General features: G+C 41.6%; 1 protein-coding gene across 3 annotated transcripts in view; it reads left to right on the top strand.

The window, feature by feature from the left end:
- Nucleotides 1–24,232, top strand: part of SUCO (SUN domain containing ossification factor) — a 158,969-nt gene that overhangs the window by 66,340 nt on the left and 68,397 nt on the right. For 2 of the 3 annotated variants that reach the window (XM_082266575.1, XM_082266574.1), the window contains exons 5-9: nucleotides 6,928–7,065; nucleotides 7,962–8,118; nucleotides 9,795–9,918; nucleotides 18,804–18,925; nucleotides 21,074–21,141. In XM_082266575.1, coding sequence (XP_082122701.1) covers nucleotides 6,928–7,065; nucleotides 7,962–8,118; nucleotides 9,795–9,918; nucleotides 18,804–18,925; nucleotides 21,074–21,141 — 609 coding nt within the window. The remainder of the gene's footprint in view (nucleotides 1–6,927; nucleotides 7,066–7,961; nucleotides 8,119–9,794; nucleotides 9,919–18,803; nucleotides 18,926–21,073; nucleotides 21,142–24,232) is intronic. The other variant, XM_082266576.1, reaches the window with a different exon arrangement.

Below are 24,232 nucleotides of genomic sequence, written 5' to 3'. Positions count from 1 at the left end.
TTTTTTTTTTTTTTTTTACCAATAATATTTAGCAGAAAACAAATTGGCCTAAAATTTTTAAAAAATGTTTGGTTTTTTTTCTGTTTTTTGGGAATGTTGTATAGCCGAATGGGAAAAATATTATTATTATTTTTTTTTTTTCCCCGGAATTTTCACTTTTTTTTTTCTTTTTATTTATAGCGCAAAAAATAAAAATCGCAGAGGTGATCAAATACCACCAAAAAAAAGGTCATCAATTTTATTTGGGTACAGCGTTGCACAACTGCGCACTTGTCTGTTAAAGTAACGCAGTGGCGAATCGCAAAAAGGTCTAGTCATTAAGGGGGCAAATCCTTCTGGTCCTGAAGTGGTTAAGGGTCCTGTGTCCTGGTTAAGGGCTCTTGTGTTTAGCCTTGGGTTATTTTTCCCACCCCTCATTTTTTCCTTTTTGGCACTGCTTTTGGATGTCCCACTAGTTATGAATTATGGAGCGCTGTCAGTCGATGAATTAAAGAGAAAATGGGATTTTTGTACTTACCGTAAAATCCATTTCTCTGAGTTCGAACACAGCACCCACCACTCTATGGTGTTCTGATACTTCTAATACTGCTTGCTACTAAACTGATTACCTAGAGCAGAGAGAGTTATATACCAAGGACGACCCATGGGCGTAGCCAGGTGTCTTTTGTTCTGCCTAGTCCTAGTCCTCCTGGAGGAGGCAATATAACCCAGTAAATATAATTTATAGAGCACTGTGTCCGTCGATGAACTCCGAGAAATGGATTTTATGATAAGTACAAAAATCCAATTTTTCCTGAACTTCGGCTTTAACAAAAGTTAAAAAAAAAAAACAGACTTACTGGTTGGCTCAACAAGTAATTAAACTTTTTACAGCGGGGACTCAGAAAAGCAGGTTACTGCGTTAATGCTATCGACCGGCTGCTTCATATGTATAATACATGATTTTGCCCATATTTTCACTTTAGCTCAACATACATATTATATACTTAAGTGATTGTAAAGGCAGAAGGTTTTTTAATCTTAATGCATTTTATGTATTAAGATAAAAAACCTTCGGTGTGCAGCATCCCCCCCCCCCTCAGCTCCCCCTAATACTTGCCTGAGCCTGACTTTCCTCCAGCAATGTGCAGGAGTGCTTTGGCCATCCGGAACTCTCCCCCCTGGTTGGCTTTGACACAGTAGTGGCGCCATTTGGCTGCTGTCAATCAAAATCAATAAATTAGCCAATCGGGAGTGAGAGGGGTGGGGTGGTACCGCGGCTCCGTGTCTGAATGCACACGAAGCTACAGCTCGGCTTGGGTGCCCCCATAGCAAGCTGCTTGTGGGTGCACTAGGCAGGAGGGTGGGGCTAGTAGAGTCTGAAAAGGACCTGAGAGGAAGAGGATCTGAAAAACACTGCAAAGAGCAAGTAGATATGACATGTTATTTTTATAGGAAAAAAAAGCAAGACTTTGCAATCATGTTATTCAAAACTAGGAAACATGATGACCCACGCTGTTTTTTTTTCCTGAACTTTTTTAAAGCAAAGTGCCAGCAAATGCAACGGCGAGTCATTTTTAAAATGATTTGACTTTGTCTTTTTTCCCATTTAGAAATGTCATTTTTGCTACAGCATGTTCTATATATGCTAAAGATGCGCCACTTTACAGGCAGACTAAGGGGACCCCCGGACACTATATTTAAAGGAATTTTTCATTTTTATTGCTGCACTTTAAGCATCAATAAAATTACTGCTCCTGAAAACGATTGTTTTGGCAGTAACCGGACCCAATTACTTGCATAGAAGCCCTCAAACTGAGCAATTTTTTTTTTTTTTCCTGTTCGGCTCCCATTCACTTCAATGGGTATCACCGTTTGGGTTAGAAGTTTGGGAGTTCTGCTAACTGAACAGGGGGTGTTCATCCCATCTCAAGATGTACAGTCAGTTTGTAATGTGTGGTGAGCTTTAGAAACCGTCTTTTAGATGGCAGTTCATATTTATTGCTTTCGTCTTTTTTTTCTGTTTATTGCTTGATTAGCAGAGTACTGTAAGTTTGGATGTCTCCATATCTTATGTAATAAACAGCCGTGAGAGCAAAACCACACTTTGGCAGTTGTGCTAAAACAAAATATGTTTGGTAATCTGCTGATAAGTAGTTTTTTTTTTTTGTTCTAATTTATCAAAAAACATTCAGCATTCCATGTTCAAAATCTTGCATAGCTGTATTCTGTCTATGCCTTAAGGATGGACATATCCAATCAGATTATCCCTTTCATTCTTTGAGTAATATGTAAGAACTGAAGAGTGCTTCTGATTGGTGGCTTCCAGCAGTAAGAAGAGTGCTTATTGCAAATATGGATTAGGAGTCCGTTAGGAGTACTTGTTGGGCCTCAATGTCCAACATTACAGTGTGTCTGGGGTACGTGCTTTACATCATATAATGCTGAAAGCTTGTCTGGGAAATGTTTGTTTCCCCATGCTGACCCATTCTTCATTCTAAATAAATGCAGGCCTCATTTTTTTCCCAGGAGGTCACATTGTGACAATTTTACTGGAAAGGTCTGCAAAAGTTATTGATCCCAGGACACATAATAAAACTTGTCTGTAGAAGATTGGGAAAATCGTGAAAGTACAGGAACTGTCTTTATTTTTAACGCCAGTTGATTGTTTAAATCATGCTTGTGCTTTGCCTTGTTCTCTTTTGTTAGTCAGACTTTGTTATATATTCAAATACATAGATTTTTGTTATATATTCAAATACATAGATTTTTGTTCCCAAGATTCATAAGCAAACATTTGCTGTTCGTCTTGTAATAGCTGAAATGGCATTGTAGAACCCCCCCCCCCCGAACAGACATTCATTATTGCTGAGATTTGTGCACTTTTTTATGTTGAAAACCTAGCCTTCACATTTCCTTGTTTTGGATAGCAGAGAAAGATTTCAAATCTCATAGGGGCAAACTTTTTCTCTTCTCCTCCCTTCTGATCATGATGCCCCTACAATAAATTGGAGTTACATTTGTCAGTGGGAGAGGAAGGCACAGCCATTTAACATATTCAGAATATGTAACCCTTTTTAATGTCACTATAAACTTGTATTTGTCCATGTCCCTATCATGGAGATTTCCATTTGCTTCCGGTCTTCACAGGAAGTGAGGGGAAATGTACCCCTAAAGGAACAAGATGGCAATATAAAGCTGATTGAGACTCTATTGTCTCCTCCCCCCCCCCCCTTTCTGTTCAAATTGAAATAAAATGTTTTGATTGTAGTTGGCTTTTAATAAGGCGCATTTGCTAATTTATATAATGTTTACTGTGTAGTACACTCTCTCATTACTTCAATCAACACACTGGGAAAATTCAGTTTATGGAAGTATAGAAATTACAGTAATGGCCTAGGTTTTTGTTCACATCAGAACTGCTGTTCTTTTCACACAAGTCCATGGGAATACAAAAGCAATTTGCAGCAGGAGGTCCACTAAAGGTCATTGCACCTCTGAAGAAACTCTGCTGAAACTGATCCAAACTACATGCTGAATACACCTAAATCCATACTGTAGTCAAACATTGGGTGCTTTGTTGGGTGGTGAGAGTTATCAGACTTCTTTCCTAGATTTTTCTTCCCATTACATTTATGTAGTGTGGTACAAAGAATATTTGGCATAAAAATACAGACATAAAATTTGTTATTTAGGATTTCCTTGGCATATGTACTGTGTGTGTTTTTTTTTTTTTTAATATTTTTTTATATATTCATTGAGCATTCAGGTAATCCTAAAGTTTTCAGGCATCTCCAATCTTAAAAGCTTGGAGCACCATCACCGAGCTATTCTCAAATAAAGATTATTCTACAAGGCATAAGCTTTAGTTCAATGTGAAGCCAAGAAAAATTTGGGTTAATCCCAAATTTAGGTTAATTTGGGTTAGTTTGGGTCATCCATACCTGGTGGGAAAGTTACTTTGAATGGATTTACCTCAAGCACTTTCACTTGTTTTACTTGGGTCTGAACACTCAGTTTGGATTCTGTGCCCAAAAGTTTTCTAATCACCAACATATACTAAAAGATTAGTGTAAGAAATTTAGTTGTAATGCAAGACAAAGAGAAACCCTGTGTGCCTGCCTGACATGACACAGATAAATGTGTTTATATCATAATGAAGGGGATTTTCTTTCCCTTCTACAGTACGTTTAGTCCTAGGAAAATATTCAGCTTAATCAAGTGACCTTTTCAGTTAATCTGCTTGTGGTAGCGGATGGTGTGCTTTTTTGAATTGTACCTGACAAACCACAGCAAGAAAGAACACCCAACTGCTAGTAATGTGAAGTAATTCATTCTCTAAAATCACAGCAGACATGGTCATTTCTACCAGCTTATGAACACCTATGGCTGTTGACATTAGGAGGCGCGGTAGCTGAGATTTCTGTGCTGCGTTTACCCCACATTTCTTATAGCTACGGAGGTTAGTGGGGCTTGTTTGAAAGTATTATTATAAGGAAATATTTTGTGTGCCTAGTCTCTGGGCCCCTGTTCACTTTAACATTTGGTGAAAGTGAGTAAACTTAGAAGTTTTACACCAACAGAAGAGAGTAAACCATTCCTTTGAGTAAATGTTGGCATGACCCGGGAGAATTTGAGAAAAATGTATAAAAATCTTTACTTCTGTGCTTAGAATCTTGAGTTTGAAAATTTAGAGGCAAGAGAAATATCACTGATAAAAAATATGTATGCTTTAAATGGCACGTATTGCATGCATGTTTCCTTGAAAATATTAGGCCGTTCTGCTTTTATTTACATATTTTTTTGTGTAAGTTTGTGTGCATCTTCTACACACAGTTGAGCAATTTATAGCACTTGTACAGCCTGAAGTCTGGGCAACTTCTGCATGCTGCATATTTCTAATGTGCATCTTTTTTTCTGTAGTTCAGCCAAAAATTATTTTTGTTATCAGTTTGTGGGGTATTTATAAAATGATGTATGTTTTTTGGTAATGTGCAGTAGTTATCTACATTTCAGTATGTACGGCTGTATAAATGTCTCGCTGCAATGGCAACAATTTTTTTGTTTGAGAACTAACTGTTTATGCTATGAACTGGTCTGTATTTTAGCAGCTGGCTTTTAGCAAAACTCCTACATTTTGGCACACAACTGGCAGCTTCCTGGGGCCTCACTAATAAAAATGTGAGCAAAAGTAGAGTGATTGACTGACCGGTTATTAGCGGCAGTCATCAGCACTGCCACTTCGTTCTTTCTCCATTTATATTGCATAAGGCTCAGAGTGTGTAACAAACATGTTTTGCTGATCTATAACTGTTTTACTGGTATAATTTTGTGCATTGCGCACTAAAGTCTTCTCAGAACAGAACAATTTCAAATGTCTTATTCTATCACATAACCCAAAATTAGGATTATTCCTCATTTGAGGATGGGGGGGGGGGGGGGGGGTGGACCCATGCAGATTTAATCCTTTATATCCCATCAGCCTGATTCACCTCCAGATTCACTACAGTATAATATAAATATAGCCCCACATTATGCTAATAATCTGCAGGTGCATGTGGCCGATGAGGGATAAAGGAATGATTTCCATGGCTCTGCCCACTTTTCCTGAAATTAGGAATATTCCTCCTATTTAGGGGTTCTGTGATGGAATGAGATCTGTAAAGACCTTTTGGTTCCAAAAAGGCTTTACTGTGCTATTCACGGATTAGGTTGAAGGTCTTTTTGATAGTTTTTTGGCCTTGTATCTGCCTGTGTACTGACTTTCCCTTACGAGATTTTGAAATGCTGATGCTCTATTTTCTGTAGGATCAGAGCATCTTCATGCTTGTGGCAGAAAGTCTAAATGTACCAGTAGACCTAAGATGGCACTGAGCAATTGTTGCAAAACAAATTGTGAAGGAGTTTTTTCATGCTTCTAAACCACACAGATGCTCCTGGCACTGGTCTTAAGGCCCCATGGACAGCTTAAAATCTGTCCACTTACCTCTGAATTGAACAAAATTAAAGCCAGAGGTGGCCCTGCTACTCCTATCTGGCTTTTCAAAAGTCAACTATAAAATCAACTGAGCCAAGTGGAAAATGATTGGGCGAACAGTGACTGCATCCTATTAGATGCAGTCACTATAAGGCAGTGCAAGTCTATTCAGGCAGCTGTTGAACAGTTTGTGTTGATGGGGGAATCTATCCCGCAGAGACATTGTATTGATCTGGAGGGGGAGCCATCCCTGCTGGGGAGAACACACTGATTGCTGCTAGCAGCTATAATAGCCACTAGCAATAATCACATGTCGTGTCGCATGCTGGTACATTTTTGACATTCGGCCTGCCCATACATAATTCAAATCTTGGTCCCTGCTGAACCTGCCGAGATTCAAACAGTCTATGGCCTGCTTTAGCCTGAATGGGGAAATAAAGTGGTATGTGTTGGCCTTCATTTGTTTCTCTCCTGAAATTGATGGGCAGGACAAATCTTAAAGTGCTAATTACATGTGTAATCATACCATGATCTGACCATGATTGATCAGATTTTGTACAGTCATCTTGTCTGTTGGTACCTCTTCATGGATATCATTGTCTTTTTAGCCAATTGACTGTGCAATCTGCAGGAAACCTCTTTACATAAAGGTTCAATGCAGGTATTCGATAAGTCAATACTGCAGTCATGCGAGTGGTCATGGCTGAAATCTCTTTAACATGAATCAATCTTAACCACATCCATATTAGATTACAAACCAGGCTCCTAATTGCATTGCATCCAGTAAAAGCTAAAATAATAATTCCTGTGTGCTTAGTAACTTTATCTACTGCTAGTCCCTGGCTGATTTTGTATGAGAATGCAGAGAATGTCCCCTGGTCCCCTACCCCCTTGTGTGTCCTTAATAGTTTGGTGCAATTTTTCTATGATACTCCCCCAGTGTAAAAAGACTGTTATTTTTCTTCCTTCAGTGCAATAGAAGCGTCCAGTGCCGCTCTCCCTGTAGTCAGCTCTAGTGAACCTGAGCAGTCAGAACCTGACTGTGACACTGGGGGGGCCGTAGAGGTTGAGCCTCAGAGTGAGCCCTCCTTTATCAATCCATCAGCAAGGTGAGTATTGAAGTAGGTTGTGCTTGTTAAAGCAAAATCATTCCAAAAGCAAGAATCTGAATAAAGGTAACTCCATCTGCTGCTAAGGCCATGCTGCATTCCACCGCTCGCCTGCTCTGCTTGCATTTCTCTATTACGCATCCACCTACTAAATTTGCATGAAATATATCAAAACTTGAGTGAAACTGAAAGGCTTTGAGGATATGCTTTTCTTTTGGTGAAATTGCCAATTTCCATATTTTTAAGCCGGGGGTGCTCCAGATTGTTCTGGGTCTGCGCCATTTATACAAACGACCATCAGACTGGCTTTTTCCAGTCAAGCTTTGACTTGACTATCCCAACTAAAAGGCATAATGAATAACAAGGATGAAGATTGTATACAATTATAAAAATAAAGCTATTCGCTGACTGTTCATGTTGACAAGCGCAGTTCTAGTGGATTGCAGTTCAGTGCTTCAAATGCACAAGTAGAGAAACACCTTATTTTAATCCTTTATACCGCTGCTGCCATGTTGAAGTAAGCCTTGCAGTTTTGTTTCCGGCAGAATTGCCCTCAAAATGTAACGCTGACCTAGTTTGCCAATTCTTTTCGCTTTTGCAGCTGCACAGTTTTAATTTCAGATAATTATTGAAAAAAATATCATAGTTTATATAAAATATTAATGTCTGTAAAAGCATGTTCAGATAGCAGTTTGGGAGGGAATGGGCAAATATATTTGTGTTTAGATGTGTGTCATGGTATTGTCATTTACTTTTCTTTATCGCACTTGTATGAACAATGCATCTTCAAATGCTTGCTTTCAAAGATGTATATGCTTCACGGTTGGCTACTAGATCTGTATTGTGTATGTGTAATATAATATGTATAAATTTTTCCTTTCAACAATTCCCTGTAGTTTTGTGAATGAACATGTTGAGAACATCTCAGTTTCGCACAACAAACGAAAGGTGACATTATCAGACATGGAAGCCAAAGAAACCGCTCCTGAACCTGAACCAGAAGCAGAGGAACCGAAAGTACACCTTAATTCATCTGAAGAGTTGGAGAAAGAGGTCAGTATGCCCATGGCGGGGATTGTGGCATAATATTGCATTCTATAAACCACTACCGCATGTTTTAATTTCCTGTACTGTGCAGCATTATACTACACCAGACCTGTCCTGCGCAGGGCATTGCCATGTATTTTTAGGACTAGTAGGTTACATGGAAACATAAGTTTCCAGATGTTTTAAATCATTCTCTTCCCCAGAGAGCAGTAGTACTGTATATAGCACAAAAGCACTTGTCACTGGTTTCCATTTATCCACTTGCCGACCAGACTTTTTCTGGCACTTTTTGTTTACATAGTTAAATCTGTATTTTTTGCTCGAAAATTTACTTATAGCCCCCTAAACATTGTGATTTTTTTTTTTTTTTTTTTTTTTTTTTTTTTTTTTAACAGCGACACTAGGGAATAAAATGGGGATTTTTGCAATTTGTTTTATTTTACATTGTATTTTTGCAGTGGTTTTGCAAACGCAATTTGTTTGGGGTAAAAAATACACTTTAATTAAAAAAAAAAAAAGTTACCCCATTTTTTTTTTTTTGTTTGAATGCGAAAGATGACGTTTTGCCGAGATCTAATAAATTAGAATCTATGTGGGCGCACCTAATCCCAACTACATAAAACTTAAGATGCATGAATAGATGAAAAGGTAAAGGACGCTGTTTAGGTTAAATAATTACCAGTGTGCGTGATAAAATTAATAGGTTTACAATACGCAAAAAAAAAAATTAAATGTGTGCATCAAAAATATTAAACGTAAGTGGCGTAATTATTCAAAAAAAAGTCCACATACATATATTTCATCAGTGTTCAGATACAAAAAATGAATAATAAAGGTGATGACTGTGTACCTTCTATTATATAATGCTTACCTTTTCATCTATAATAAATACCTAAATGGATTCCTAACATGTCCTGCTTTTAAAATTGTGCATGGGCATGGAATGGCGACAAGTTAGGGTACTTAGAAATCTCCATAGGCAATGCTTTAAACCCCTTTTACAGGTTACCTGTTTAGAGTTAGGAGGTCTAGTACTAGAATTATTGCTCTCGCTCTAACATTTGCTGCAATACCTCATGTGTGGTTTGAAGTCTGTTTACATTTGTGTGCGCAACTTGAGTACACTTCTGCACGTGAGCATGGAGGGATGGGGGGCGCATTAAAAAAAAAAAATGTTCTAATTTTATTTTTACACTCCCTGTCCCTTTTATTTTAATCACTTTTATTCCTATTACAAGGAATGTAAATAAGGATGACGGGTCTTCTTTAAAGCGAGCTCTGGGGTCAACAAGATCCCAAATCTCTTCCTTGCCCTTAAAATGCGAAAAACATTTTTTGTTGATATGAGCCTCTCAGACCGATTTCAGGAGAAAGCCAGCTGAAGAAAATGGTATTGGGGTTATGGCTGATATCTTCAGCCATAATCCCGGTAAAGCACTTACAGACAGCAACGTATAGATACTTATTGTGGTCAGCAAGTGGTTCATTCAGAGGAAAATAAAGTAGGCAAATATTTAAAACCATAGTATCTGGGGTTAAAACCATTGGCTTGATATTGACTGGTAATGAGAAAAATGAATGTTGAATTTGTTTTTTTTTTTTGTTGGAAGTTTGAAGACCAGCTTATTATGAGCAGACATTTAGTGTGCAGGTTTTAAAACCTATTTTTTTGGGACACACAGCTGACTGATAACAGAGAGGTGGCTGGAAGTGACCCGGTTGTTCCAGGGAACACAAAGGACCCCGTTGACATTCCAACTTTTGATGAGTGGAAGAAACAAGTCATGGAAGTGGAGAAAGAAAAAAGTAAGTTATGCCAGTCACGTGACAAGTATTAAAATGCAAATAGCTAATTGATGGACAAGGACGCATTTTACATGTTCAGATTATTGCAGCTTTTTTTTTTTATAGAGTAGAAATTTCCCATATTTTCTTTCCCAGCTACATCCATTAACCCACTGATGCAGTTTGGATTTACATTTGGATCGTTTTTTACAGATCCATGAAGTGCTGATAATTCAAAAATGTGATATATGTGCAAGTGATAAATGGCAAAATCAGTCTTTTCCCTATAGCATCTTCTTGCAACCATGCTCATCTTGTAGAACAGCAAAGATGTAATAGAGAAGAACTAATGTTTTCAATGTCTTACCTCTGCTTCATTCTTTTGGTTAAAGCCCATTTCAGGCAAAGCATGAACCACTTCCCTCTAACCCATCCTGCACTATTTTTCTTCTTGCCTTGGGAAGCAAGATATTCCCATCTACGTCTGGTGCCTAGTGGGATTAGCAGGGGACTGCTAATCCAGTGCTGTAGATGCGCCCAAGTAGGCTGGTGCCTGACAATCCCCTCATGCTGACATCACTGTACAGACTGCAGACCCTATCACTGGACAGCCAATGGGAATTGGCCATTTTATGCAGGCAGTGACATAGACCCTGCCTCTTGTAAACTGAAGAGGAGAGAAGACTCGAGACTGGAAGGTCACATGACTGTGGCTTTAGGTGAATAAAAAAAGGGCATTAAATGTATTTTTCTTACCCATAGCCAGCTAGCAGATGCAAGGAAATTAACTCTAAAGAAGGTAACCTTTCCTTTTTAAGTTTTACAAAAGAACAGGTGGATATGTATAAGAAGCATGGCCAAAGGTTTTTGGCTATACTTCTCCTCTTGTGCTCTCTTGTAAGCCAGAATTAGCTGACAGTGGGCTAAAGCCAGCTGTTGGCTGACTTCACAGATCCACTCCACAGCCAGCTGCTGATAGTCACTGCTCTTCTCTGAGTGGACGGAGAGCTGAGTAATCTGTTATGTGATCGCTGAGTTCTTGAGCTTTAGCATTGAGGTGAGTTTGTTTTTATTTATTATTTTTATTTTTTTGGTCAACCCAAATTTCTCCTTTAAACACAACTTCCATTGTCTCTAATTTCAAGTGTTAAGAAAAGGTGCTGTAATGGTTCATGTGCTGCTTCTCTGAAAAATATGGCTAGAGAACATATGGAAGAATATGGATAGAGAGCAGATTGTATTCTTTAGGTCTGACATTTTTCACAATAGCGTTGATCCATGTGAAAGATTAAAATAGCCACAGGCTGAGAGCTAGGCTGGGCTTGCTGTGTGTGCCCAGTATTGTCTTTGTAGTTTAATCTCTGTAGAGCTTGTGTATGGAAAGCAAATGAGTGATGGAGCACTGGCAAAGCTTACAGGCTGTCAAAAGCTATACTCCGAAATTGGTAAAACATGACCTTGTTTACAGTGCTTTGTGTTGGTAAAGTACATTTGTGCACGTTTACCAAGGACAGACAGTACTTAAAAAAAATTTATACTGCACTCTCGTGGGAACAGTGTATACACTTTGTTGCATCATTAAACTTTATGCCGTATTTAATGGGAAACTTTGTAGTGTTCACGTTTTACACTTGAGCTGTTGTAAATGCTTGCACTAAGTTACTCTGAAAATTGCACATATTTAACTATGTATAACATATTTTGCATGCATCCAAACTCTCTCTGGAGTTTTTATTTTTATATATAGATCTATAGATATAATTAGGGTTGCACCGATCCGTCTTTTTTGGAACTGATACCGATATCTGGCGTTGTGAAATCGCCGATACCGGAACCGATCCGGAGCTACACACAAAGCATGCGGCTGCAGTTCAGCGCAAAGCCGCTGCTTCATGTGTACGGCTCCTCCATTCACAGGCGGAGTGTATCTGAGATCACTCCGCCTGTGAGCCAGGACTATAAAGGAAGTAGCGGTTCCCATCCCATACTACTACTGCACCAAGTAAGGGATGGCTGAGCTGTTACTAAGCAAAAACCGGATCGGCCAGTGGATCGGTCAATGTTACCGATCCTTCGATCTAGCAAAATTGGCCATATCGGCGCCAATATCCGATCCGAATATCGGATCGGTGCATCCCTAATAAATTAAATAAATAAATGAATAAAAAAAAAAAAATATATATATATATATATATATATATATATATATATATATATATATAATAAAAATTCACTCCGGTGCTAAAGATTTTGTCCGTGTGTAAGTGCTGTTCACATTAGTGCGATCAGAGATCGCATGTAATTCAGAGCGCACTGCTCCTAGAATTACATGCCATCTCTGTGCGGTGCAAATTCAGCCATACAGTTTGTATGGCTGAATTTGCACCGCAATCACACTACAAGACGCACAGGACCCTTTTTTGGTCCGCAGCAGAATCTGATCGCATGGTGGTTCACACTAGTGCGATCCGATTCTGTGCGAACTTGCAGATCGCACTGCGATATGCGATCTTATCTGGGGTTTTCAACTTTTAATTGACACCCCCATTGTATCGCATATGGCAGTGTGAACTGCCGATGCGATGCGGGAACACGCTGTATATTCGCAGCGTTCCCGCATTGCACAAATGTGATCCGGCACTTATGTCTATATAATTTGGCTTTATTTATCCAAGCATATGTAATTATTTTGGATTAGACTGTTTGGGTTTATAGTCAGTGAAAGGAGGAAAGTGCATTTTTAGGGTGGGCTTTAAAGAAGGTAACATTTCCTTTGTTTTACAAAAGGCAAATATAAAAAAAATAAAGTTTTTATTCACATTTTGATACACAAAGCACACTCTGTCAAATATACAATATTTTAAAGCAGTGGTTCTCGGCCACAGCGTTCCTTCTCCTGGGCCTTGGTTTCCTGACAATTGTTGGAGCAGATTGGGTCCCAGCTTGGCAGGAGTGCGTTGTGTTGCACTCCATGTCCTGGCCAGTTTTGTCTGCCCTGGGCTGCTGACCGTCAGTAATGCACACCAGTACCAAGCTTTCCTACAGGTACAGAGCAGCAGCCAGAGCTAGCTTGTAGGAGTCTTGTGCCTTAGATCCAGGAACCAGCGTGTGTTAACTTCTGGACCGGAAGGTCTTACACCCCCCCCCCTTAATAACCAGGCCATTTTTTATTTTTTTTTAAAATTACTTATTTTTTTTCTCCCCGGCGCTATAAACCAGAAAAGCGTCAATTCTGGAAAAAAACTATTTTTATTTTGTTCATTGATAGACACAGCTCCTGGTATTCATAACCATGGAGTTATACTACCCCCTACAGGAGTAGGACACTAGGCAGAAAATACTTCTGGCTACATCCATGGCCAGTCCCAGGGAGGGTATACTCCCTCTCTGCTATAGCCACTCAGCTTTTTTCTGCTTAGTCAGGAGTAAGGACCTAGTTACTTGCTGGGATCTTTGGTCCTGGCAAATTTATTTTTCTTTTTAGATAAAATTTTTTTCTCTCCATGGATTTTTCCTGTGAGATCTAAAATTAACTGTCGGACTGAGCAATGGGTTGGATAATCTAGATCTAGTGGTCTGTCTAGCGAGTGTGCACAGATGAGGGCTGGCCTGCGAGTTAAACACCTTGCGAAGTCGCCTATGACTGGGTCTCGGCCTGAGTCGATGTCTTCCTCCTGGCTGACAGCCCCCCCCATTTAGATTGACAGGGGTTTTGCCTGGAGCAGTGCCCGCCTGGTTCCTGGTATGGGGAGTAGCTTTCCCCCCTCTCCCTCTGGAGGTTTCAGGGTGGACGTGGGCCCCTCCTTGGGATGGTCGAACCCCCGGTTCCCCTCCTTCCCACAGGCACCCCCCCTCGCCGAGTCTCTTACCTTCACCCTTGTCAAGGCGTTCCCCCCCCCCCCCCCCCCCCACACACACACACACATACACATACACTGGGGCGTCTGGCCACTGTTCCTGGGGTGGGGGCAGGGCGCCTACAAGCAAAGGGGGCCATCGGCAACTTGACTAACAAATGTGTGCGGGGGGGGGGGGGGGGGGTCTTGTACCTGGTGAGGGCCTCCTGCCATGGCCCCCTATCCTGGCTGCATCTGTCCGAGGCCTGATCTCCCTCCTGGGTCCCTCTAATGCGCCGTGGTGCCGCCATTTTATTTTAGCCTGTGTATTCCTAGATAAATGGTGGCCATGTTTGTGTATGCCGGTGGCCATTTTGCTCTAGTTTTTGCCATTGTAAATAGCGGCAGCCATTACAGTGGAGCCCTTTGGGCGGCGATTTCGGCGGTGGGAGCAACCCCCGTCCCCAACCCCCCCCCCCCCCCCCCGTCATCCCTTGGTGCAAACTCCTGGATGATTTTACTTTCTGATAGCCGCCTGTGTAGTGCATTATCCTGGTGGCTGCAGACGCTTGTTTCTGCAGGTGGTGAGTCTGGTTAGGTCCTCTCCCTCTCTGCTCAGGATCACTTGGTGCTTGTGCCTGGCGACTGGGTGGTGCTGCCAGTGTGGTAGGGTTTGTCCCTTAGTGTTGTTGCGGACGTTGAGCTAGCAAAAAGCGCCCCCCCCCCCCCCATCTTCTCCTGCCTCACCTGTCCCATCAGATCCTGAATCTGATTTGGCCGCCGTGGACGTGGGTCACCCTGCTGGGTCTGCAACCACGCACCTGGAATCCTCTGATGGGGAGGATGTTTCTTCCACGTCTGCGCTGACGTATGAAAAGGCGCTGGTTGATGCAATGATTGTATCTGTGCGTGAGGGGATGCAGGTACCGTTTGGCATTCACAAGCCCTCCAAAAGCAGCAAAGGGGTTTCCTTTCCCCGTCTTTGCTGGTTTCTGGTCCTGTGGACTTCCATGGGGGCCTGTTTGGGGCAGTACAAGACCTGTTTCTTCAAGGGGTGATTGTCCCGGTTCCGACTTTGGAGCGGTTTCAGGGTTTTTACTTAAACCTGTTCAGTTTCCAGGAAGGAAGGTAAAGTGTTCTAATCCTGGACCTCAAGACACTCAACTGCTTTCTGTGGGTACAGAAGTTCAGAATGGAATCCATTTGAATGGTGGTGGCATCCCTGCGTCACAGATTTCCTCGCCTCTATTGATATCAAGGATGCTTACCTTCACATTCCAATATGTACCAGTCACCAGCGATTTCTCCACTTTGCTGTGGGAGAGGAGCATTATTTGTGGCGTTACCCTTTGTTCTTGCCTCTGCTCCTCAGGTCTTCACAAAAGTGTTAACCCTGGTGCTAGCTTTTCTATGCCAACGGGGTATGGTGGTACTGGGCTACCTGACAATCTCCTTCTGTGAACAGAGTCTCCCTCTGCTCTGGTGGAGAACCTGAAGATCACAATACGAACTCTGTGGGAGTTCGGCTGGATTCTGAATTTTCAGAAGTCTGCTCTTGCTCCGTCAACGAAGCTGGACAATATGTTCCTGACTCAGGACTCGGCTTTAGCCAGAGTGCTCCTTCCTCTGGACAAACTTCATAAATTGCAGGGTGTGATTCGCCTCCTGCTGTCCAACAGATGATCATCCCTCCGGACTTGCTTGCGGATGCTGGGCCTGATGATGTCTACCTTTTTTGTGGCGGTTATGTTTGCACAGTTCCATACGAGGTCCCTGCAAAGGGAGATTCTGACCACATGGGACAAGACTCCGCAGTCTCTGGACAATCCGATCCGGCTGAGTCGGGGCACGAAGGAGTCCCTGATATGAGGGCTTTGTTCTCTGGTGCTTTTGGCTTAGAAAATCCTTCCTCCTCTTGTATTGGACAGTGGTCAACACGGATGCCAGCCTGTCCGGCTGGGGAGGCGTCCTCGGCAAGCATTCTGCTCAGGGGATCTGGATGCTGGAAGATTCCAGACTACTGATCAACGTCTTTGAACTCTGAGCGATCAGACTGTGTCTGGCTCATTGGACGGATCATCTTCAGGGTTGTCCAGTGTGCATTCAATAGGACAATGGCATAAGCCACGGTCGTGGCAACCGAAGGAGCTCAAGAAGTGTCCTGGCGGCTCTGGAGGTAGCCAGCATTCGAAGGTAGGCAGAACGTTTCATTTCAACGTTCCTTGGAAGCTACCTCTCAGTCGGATCTGCTGTCTCAAGGACTGGTCTTCCATCCTGCTTTAGTCACTGGCTTTGACGGCTTGGCTGTTGATCGCCAGGTGCTGAAGAATAGGGGTTTATCTGAATTGGGGATTCCTGCACTGTTGAAAGCTAGGAAATCTACTTCTGGGAAGATCTACCATCGTACGTGTAAGACGTACGTTGCATGGTGTCAGTTGCTTGGGGTGCATCCTCGCTCTTTGGTGGCTCGAATGTTAACCTTGCTTCAACGGGGGGTTGATCAGAAGTTGGCCTTGAGTGCCATCAAGGCCAGGTGTCGGCTTTGGCGATTTTCTTCCAACGACCTTTGGCCACACACTCCCTGGTGCGTACCTTTCTTCAGAGTGTCTGACATTTGGTCCCTCCCAGTGCGGGTTCCGTTGCCGCCTTGGGATCTCAGTTTGGTGCTTTCAGCTCTACAGAAGCCTCCCTTTGAAAATATTCGGGAGATTCCCCTGCTTACGCTGTCCCAGAAGGTGGCATTTTTGGTGGCTATCACCTCGGCACACAGGTTGTCTGAACTGGCGGCATTATCCTGTTGTTCGCCTTACCTAGGGATTCACAAAGACAAGGTGATTCTTAAAAGAAAAAAAAAATGGCTGGCCGCTTCTTCGGCTACCATCTCCAGATGGATCAGACAGACGGTGACTCAGGCCTATTCCATTAAAGGTCAGGTTCCACCTTTCCCTGTCACGGCGCATTCTACTTGGGCGCTGAATACTTCTTCGGCCTTCTGTCATCAGGCTTCAATATCGCATGTTTGCAAGGAGGCCACTTGGTCGTCTGTGCATACCTTCACAAAATTCTATAAGGTTGCTAATTTGGCATCTGCGGATGCTTCTTTTGGCCGCAAAGTTTTGCAGGCTGTGGTTTAATAGGGGGTGTTCCCTCTTGAGGGGGTGTTTTTATTTTTTTTTATTTTATTTTTTTAACCTTTTTTTAACCTGTTATGGTTTTGGTATCTATACTGTAAATTGTGTTAGTATCACGACTCTATGCTAAAATTTAGAGTTTGTGTGTAGAATATCTCACGAGTCGTTACTTCTGTCACTTTTTTATTTTATTTAAATTTTATTTCATTCATTTCTGAGTGCAGTTTAATTTTTAGTGTATGTGGGTGGATAGGGCAGGACTAAAAGTATGCAGGGGCTCTCTTTGCAGTTTGCAATTTTCGTTTTTTCAGTAGGTACCAGAATGTAGCAAAGAGTGCATTTGACGCTCTTGGCACTGAAAGTTGTTGACGCCATCCAGGGGTGTATTGTTCAGCTACATCCTTGTTCTTTTTAGTCCTGGTCTGCAGATAAAGTATATAATACAAACAAGCTGATTGTAAACATTGCGCCTTCTACGCTTTTATGGCTGTCAAAGCACAGGTGCAGACAGGTCCTGATGGACATGACGTTTTACTGCCAGTGTTGTACTGCTGCATATGTGTTGGCTCAATAGAGACCATTTTAATATGGGAAGGGGACGGGTAGCTTTACTCAAAAGGGGAAGTTCTGCTTTTCCTCCCCTCCCTACCTTATTTGGGGGTGAATTATTGGGGGTAGAGGGAGGTACCCGCTCCCACTTGCGCTTGGATCCCCACAAAGGTGAGTGCTAGTGATAGTTGTGAACAGGTCATCTTAGTTCTCCTAAAATAAATCCTGTACTGACTAAAGCCAGAACTCCTTATTATGCTTTTTCTAAAACACTGACTTGGATAAGTTTAAGGCCATTACATTTAGAATGACATTTTGGGTATCTCGCATTTTCAGATGGAGAAATCATCAATCAAGGGGAGCTCCATACCTTCAGTGCGAATTTCCTTTAAAGCTCATCTCAATGTTTTAGTACAGTTTAGTTTGGTGTAAAACAAATGCTTTCCTTCACTAACACATACAGCTGGGCCATTGCATAAACTCTGTGTAGACTCAGCTATATACAGCACTGTGTCCTGGCAGCTTGTGGCCTTTCCAGAACAAACTGGAATCAGGCTGAGCGCTGCTTAGCCATACACAGGAAGCTTTGTATTCTATGAATGAATACAAAGCATTCACTGATTGGCTGGGTTAAAGATCATAACTGCATCTGCCCGCCTCTCTGCCTCAGCCAATCAGAGGATGTTTTGTATTAAAGAATACAAAACTCCCTATGAATGGTTGAGCAGCACTCAGCCCAACCTCTATTTTGTTGTAGGAGCAGGACACAAGGTCCCCATCCCGCTGCCGGAAGACTGAGCTGTGTTGTAGCTGCGGATACATAGTCATGCATTGATGACAGCCACTGCATGTGTTGGTGAAGTAAATAGTTTGTTTGGACCAGCTTGGTCTAAATTCGTTTTTTTAAATTCCTCTAAAACATAGAGATCAGCTTTAAAAAGTCTTAAAATTTTTACTCGAATAGCAGTGCTTTATTTTTTTTTTTTTTTTCGGTTTAGGACGCTGTATGCAATCCCAATGGACAGGCAACTAAACGCACTGCCTTTTAGGAAATTGTTTCACGTATTCCACTCTACATTAGCGGGATGTTACTTGACCTTGTTTTTTTAGAACTACCTTTCTGTAGATATTAATAACAAAAGGCATTTCTGGAATTGGATGACAGTCAGATAGTCAGATGAGCAGACTGCATGGCCCCTGAAGGGCGTAATCTGTCCTTTACTAAATGGAGTGTCATCACAGCCTGGAATTTCACATTAGATGTTATTCTGTATCATATGAACTGGGCAAAGTTTTCCAGTCATAGTGTTTCAGAGGGACTTGCTGTCAAGAAGCAACTGGCAAAGTCAGTCACCATTTTAATGTTGTGTTTTTTTTTTTTTTTTCCCAGGCCAGTCTTCGCATGCCTCAGTCAATGGGGGGCAGCATACAGTAAAGGTCCAAAAGAATAGGAACAATTATGCGTCTGTGGAGTGTGGTGCAAAGATACTATCTGCCAACCCTGAGGCCAAGGTAAGATTTGTGTGCAAGGTTTGAAAACTTGTTGGATTCCCTATTAAACATTTACTTTTGGCTGATTGCAGAAGATGCACAATTGCCGGTTAAATCAGACTTGGCTGCATATTCTAGCTTGTTGAAGACAGGGTTACCGGACGTTAAAGCACAATTTCAGGCTGGGTAACTAAGTCAGTGGAGGTCTGAGAACTCTCTAGTCTTCCACCCCCCCCTATATCCAGATTCACTTCACTTCCTGTTATGGTGACCATTGTTATAGGGACAGGAAGAGAGAAGAAATCTCAATAGAAAACAATAAAAACAAGGTTTTCTTGGCCTTACCTGACAAATATGCTCATTAAAGTGGTTGTAAAGGCAGGTTTTTTTTATCTTGATGCATTTTATGCATTAAGATAAAAAAAAAAAACTGTGTGCAACAACTCTCAGCCCCCCCTAATACTTGAGGCCCATCTAGCCATCGATCTTGCACGAGAGCTGTCTGGAACTCTTGGCTTCCACTGCTGTCAATCAAAGTCATTGATCTATTGGCTCCCACTGCTGTCAATCAGTCATTGAGCCAAAGAGGAGAGAAAGTGGGCCAGACTGGGCCACTGCTCTGTCTGACTGGACACAGGGAGCTGCAGCTCCACTCGGGTGCCCCCATAGTAATAGCTGTTTGCTGTAGGGGCACTCAAAAGGAGGGAGGTGCCTGGAGCACCGAAGAGGGACCCAAGAAGAGGAGAATCTGGGCTGCTCTGTGCAAAATCACTGCACAGAGGAGGTAAGTAGAACATGTTTGTTGTTTTTAAGTGGATTTAAACCCTCACATATACCCAGTGAAGTTGACAGCCTCAGATGATAAACCGATTAGACAAATCTCCATACATAAGTTTTACATGTATATCTGCGGTCTTCAGCTTTCTATATTCTTTTAAAAAGTTCACATTGTGTTAGAAAATTTTCTTCCTGTTTCAGCAGTGGTAGGGGAGTCTGGGCATACATTTTATGTGAGCTGATTGGAGGAAAGGTACATACCCTTCCTCCACATAGGCAGAGGAATGAAGAAACATGCAGAGCTGTGTTGTGAATAGACAAGCTCTCTACTTATTTGTCTCCAAATTCCTTTCCTTGACACAAATTTTCAGCTTCTGTTATCTCCTGTGTCGGATAGCTTGTCAGAAGTTGTCACATTGATAACTGGAACAGAACAGCAGAAAGACATGGGACTTAGGGCTTTGGCGAGTGATAAGTATATTCTACAGATACAGTATCTCACAAAAGTGAGTACACCCCTCACATTTTGTAAATATTTTATTATATCTTTTCATGTGACAACACTGAAGAAATGACACTTTGCTACAATGTAAAGTAGTCAGTGTACAGCTTGTATAACAGTGTAAATTTGGTGTCCCCTTAAAATAACTCCACACACATCCATTAACGTCTAAGCCGCTGGCAACAAAAGTGAGTAAACCCGAAGTGAAAATGTCCAAATTGGGGCCGAAGTCTGTGAAGGGAGGGGGTCATGCTCTACTTCAGTACGTCACAGTACGTGTTGGCATTCATGATTCCCTCAAGGAACTGTAGCTCCCCAAAGGCGGCAGCACTCATGCAGCCCCAGACCATTACACTCCCACCACCATGCTTGACTGTAGGCAAAACACACTTGTCTTTGTACTTCTCACCTGGTTGCCGCCACACACTCTTTACACCATCTGAACCCAATAAATTTATCTTGGTCTCATTAGACCACAGGATATGGTTCCAGTAATCCATGTCCTTAGTCTTCTTGTCTTCAGCAAACTGTTTTTGGGATGTAATTGGCAGTGAGCGGTACTCTTTATGGAGGGATCTGGGGTTTGGGTGGGTGTCTAGCATAACGGCCGAGCGGCTGCTGAGCCGCATGGGTTGTTATCACCAGAAAGCTGACCGCTGGCTCTAAAAAAAAAAAAAAAAAAAAAAAAAACACGGTACCGGTACAATCACTTCCTCAAACTGACGTACAGTTACGTCATTTTACGGGAAGTGGTTGAAGTCAAGCTGGTTCAGTACTGTATCTCAACCAGTAATACTGTTGTAAACCTGCCTCCCATTATCAACATCCCTATTTTCATACTGTAACTTGTACACTGTAAAGCCTAAAATGTTAATATAATTTTCTTCTAGAGCACATCTGCAATACTTATAGAAAATATGGACCTGTACATGTTAAACCCATGTAGCACAAAAATCTGGTGAGTATATGAAAATATTGTCATGTTAAATGCGTGCATGTTTTTACATTGCATGTTTATATAATCTATTTATCCATTTATGCAAGTCCATATGTTGTAGTTCATTTTCAAAACGTACAATGAGGGTAAAAAAGTATTTGATCCCCTGCTGATTTTGTACGTTTGCCCAGTGACAAAGAAACGATCAGTCTATAATTTTAATGGTAGGTTTATTTTAATAGTGAGAGACAGCATAACAGAAATATCCTGAAAAAAGTTATAAAGTTTTATAAATGGATTTTCATTTTAATGAGTAAAATAAGTATTTGACCACTTCGCAAAACATGACTTGGTACTTGATGGCAAAACCTTTGTTGGCAATCAAAGGAAGGTCAGATGTTTCTTGTAGCTGGCCACCAGGTTTACACACCTCAGGAGAGATTTTGTCCCACTCCTCCATGTGCTCCTTCTTGAGCCACTTTTGTTACCTTGGCTGTGTGTTTTGGGTAATTGTCATGTTGAAATACCCATCCATGACCCATTTTCAATGCCCTGGCTGAGGGAAGGAGGTTCTCACCCAAGATTTGGCGTTGCATGGCTCCGTCCATCGTGCCTTTTGATATGGTAAAGTTGTCATTTGCAGAAAAACACCCCCAAGGCATAATATTTCCACCTCCATGTTTGACGATGGGGATGGTGTTTTTGGGGTCATTGGCAGCATTCCTCCTCCAAATACTGCGAGTTGAGTTGATAACCAGCTTGATTTTGGTCTCATCTGCCCACAACACTTTAGCCCAGTTCTCCTCTGAATCATTCAGATGCTCATTAGCAAACTGTACATGTCCTTTCTTGAGCAGGGGGGACCTTGAGGGCGCTGCAGGATTTCAGTCTTTCATGGCGTAGAGTGCTATGAATTGTTTTCTTGGTTACTATGGTCCCAGCTGCCTTCAGATCATTGACAAGATTCTCCCGTGTAGTTCTAGGCTGATTCCTCACCGTTCTCCTCATTGAAACTCCATGAGGTAAGATCTTGCATGGAGTCCCAGACCGAGGGAGATTGACAGTTATTTTGTGTTTCTTCCATTTGCGAATAATTGCACCGTTTGTCACCTTCTTGGGTCCCCCCAAGCTGCTTGGCGATGGTCTTGTAGCCCATTGCAGCCTTGTGTAGGTCTACAATCTTGTCTCTGACCTCCTTGGACAACTCTTTGGTCTTGGCCATGGTGGAGAGATTGGAATCTGATTGCTTCTGTGGACAGGCGTCTTTTATACAAGGTAACAAGCTGAGATTAGGAGCACTCCCTTTAAGAGAATGCTCCTAATCTCAGCTCATTTCCTGTATAGAAGACACCTGGGTGCCAGAAATCTTGCTGATAGGGGATCAAATACTTTTTTCACTCGTTAAAATACAAATCAATTTCTAACATTTTTAAAATGCGTTTTTCTGGATGTGTTTTTTTTTTTTTTTTGTTATTCTGTCTTTAAAGTGTTGGTTCACACTGACCCGACTTCGGGCGACTAATGCCGTCTCTTGTGCACCGCGACTTTGGCGCGGCTTGCAACGACTTCACATAATGGAAGTCAATGCACTTGAGTCGCTCCTATTAGAACGGTTCCATTGCACAGCATGGACCGCTACTTGTCAGGCGACCAAGTTGCCTGACAAGTCGGAACAGTGTGAACCGGCAGTCACTGTCAAAATAAACCTACCTTTAAAATGATAGACTGATCATTTCCTTGTCAGTGGGCAAACATAGAAAATCAGCAGGGGATCAAATATTTTTTTCCCCTCACTAACTTCTTTTGCATCATTAAACCGACCACTGCCTGAGCCATTTTTGTGGTTTTTTTTTTTTGCGCACTTTTTTTAAAAAAATTTAACCCAGAAGATTGGTTTAAACCCCCAAACATTAATTTTCTAAAAGCAGAGACCCTGGAAAAAAAAAAATATATTTTGGTGGTTGATTTTTAAATGCTTTGGTGCATTTTTTATCTTTTGCTTTTTCCGATAAAGCTTTATACCACATAGGGGCCAAAAAGTATAAAAAATTTAAAACCGATTCTTTTTAACCACTTACCGCCCACTGTTGATTTACGTCGCTCCTTTGATGCTAAATACCGGAGTTATGGCAGCAGATGGCAAGCTGGCCCTCACTCGACTCTATGGTCTTGGAGGACCGGAGCGACGTCAAATGTCGTTGCCTAGCAAGCGGTTAAAAGGTCCCTTTTTTTTTTTTTTTTTTTTTTTTTTTTTTGTGTACTTGTGAGGTCTGAGGCCTTTTTGACCCCAGATCTCACAATAAAAAGGCCCTGTCATGCCTATTTCTATTACAAGGAATGTTTCCATTTCTTGTAATAGCAATAAAAATGATCAATTTTTTTTAAACTGTGTAAAAATAATAAATAAAATAAATAGAAAAAAAAAATTAAAGCGCCCCTTCCCCGTTATCTCGCGCGCAGAAGCGAACGCATACAGAAGCCCGAGCGTGCGCAATTTTGAAGCATGACATTTTGAATATCTATTTACTCGGCGTAACATTCTTCCACAATATGGAAAAAAATTGGGCTAACTTTACTGTTTCTTATAATTTAATTTAAAAAAGTGAAATTTTTCCAAAAAATTGCGTTTGGAAGACCGCTGCGCAAATACAGTGTGATAAAAATATTGCAACGATCTCCATTTGCTTCTCTATGGTCGCCGCTAAAAAAAAAATATATAATGTTTGGGGGTTCTAAGTAGTTTTCTAGCAAAAATAGCTTATTTTAGCTTGTAAACACCAAGTGTCAAAAACACGCCTGGTCTTAAAGTGGTTAATGAGACATCACGGGTTTCTTACACCCCTGTTGTCTCTACTACCTTCAATTGAAGGTAATGTAGTGCAAATCACGCTCCATTAGCTTTGGTATTGGTAGCAAGTGCCAGGGAAAGTGCCAGTGGAAGTGGTGTTTTACATCACTTTCAGTTTCATTCTAGCTGGGGGAGATCAGTGAGCCAATGTTTGCATTCTAGCTGGGGGAGATCAGTGAGCCAGTTTCATTTTAGCTGGGGGAGATCAGTGAGCCAATGTTTGCATTCTACTTCTAGCTGGGGGAGATCAGTGAGCCAGGGTCA

Source organism: Pelophylax lessonae (assembly GCF_965119305.1).
Source record: "Pelophylax lessonae genome assembly, chromosome: 8".
Classification (NCBI taxonomy): Eukaryota; Metazoa; Chordata; class Amphibia; order Anura; family Ranidae; genus Pelophylax; species Pelophylax lessonae.
The sequence above is the reverse complement of the archived record's forward strand: the minus strand, read 5'-3'. Positions and strand labels throughout refer to the sequence as shown.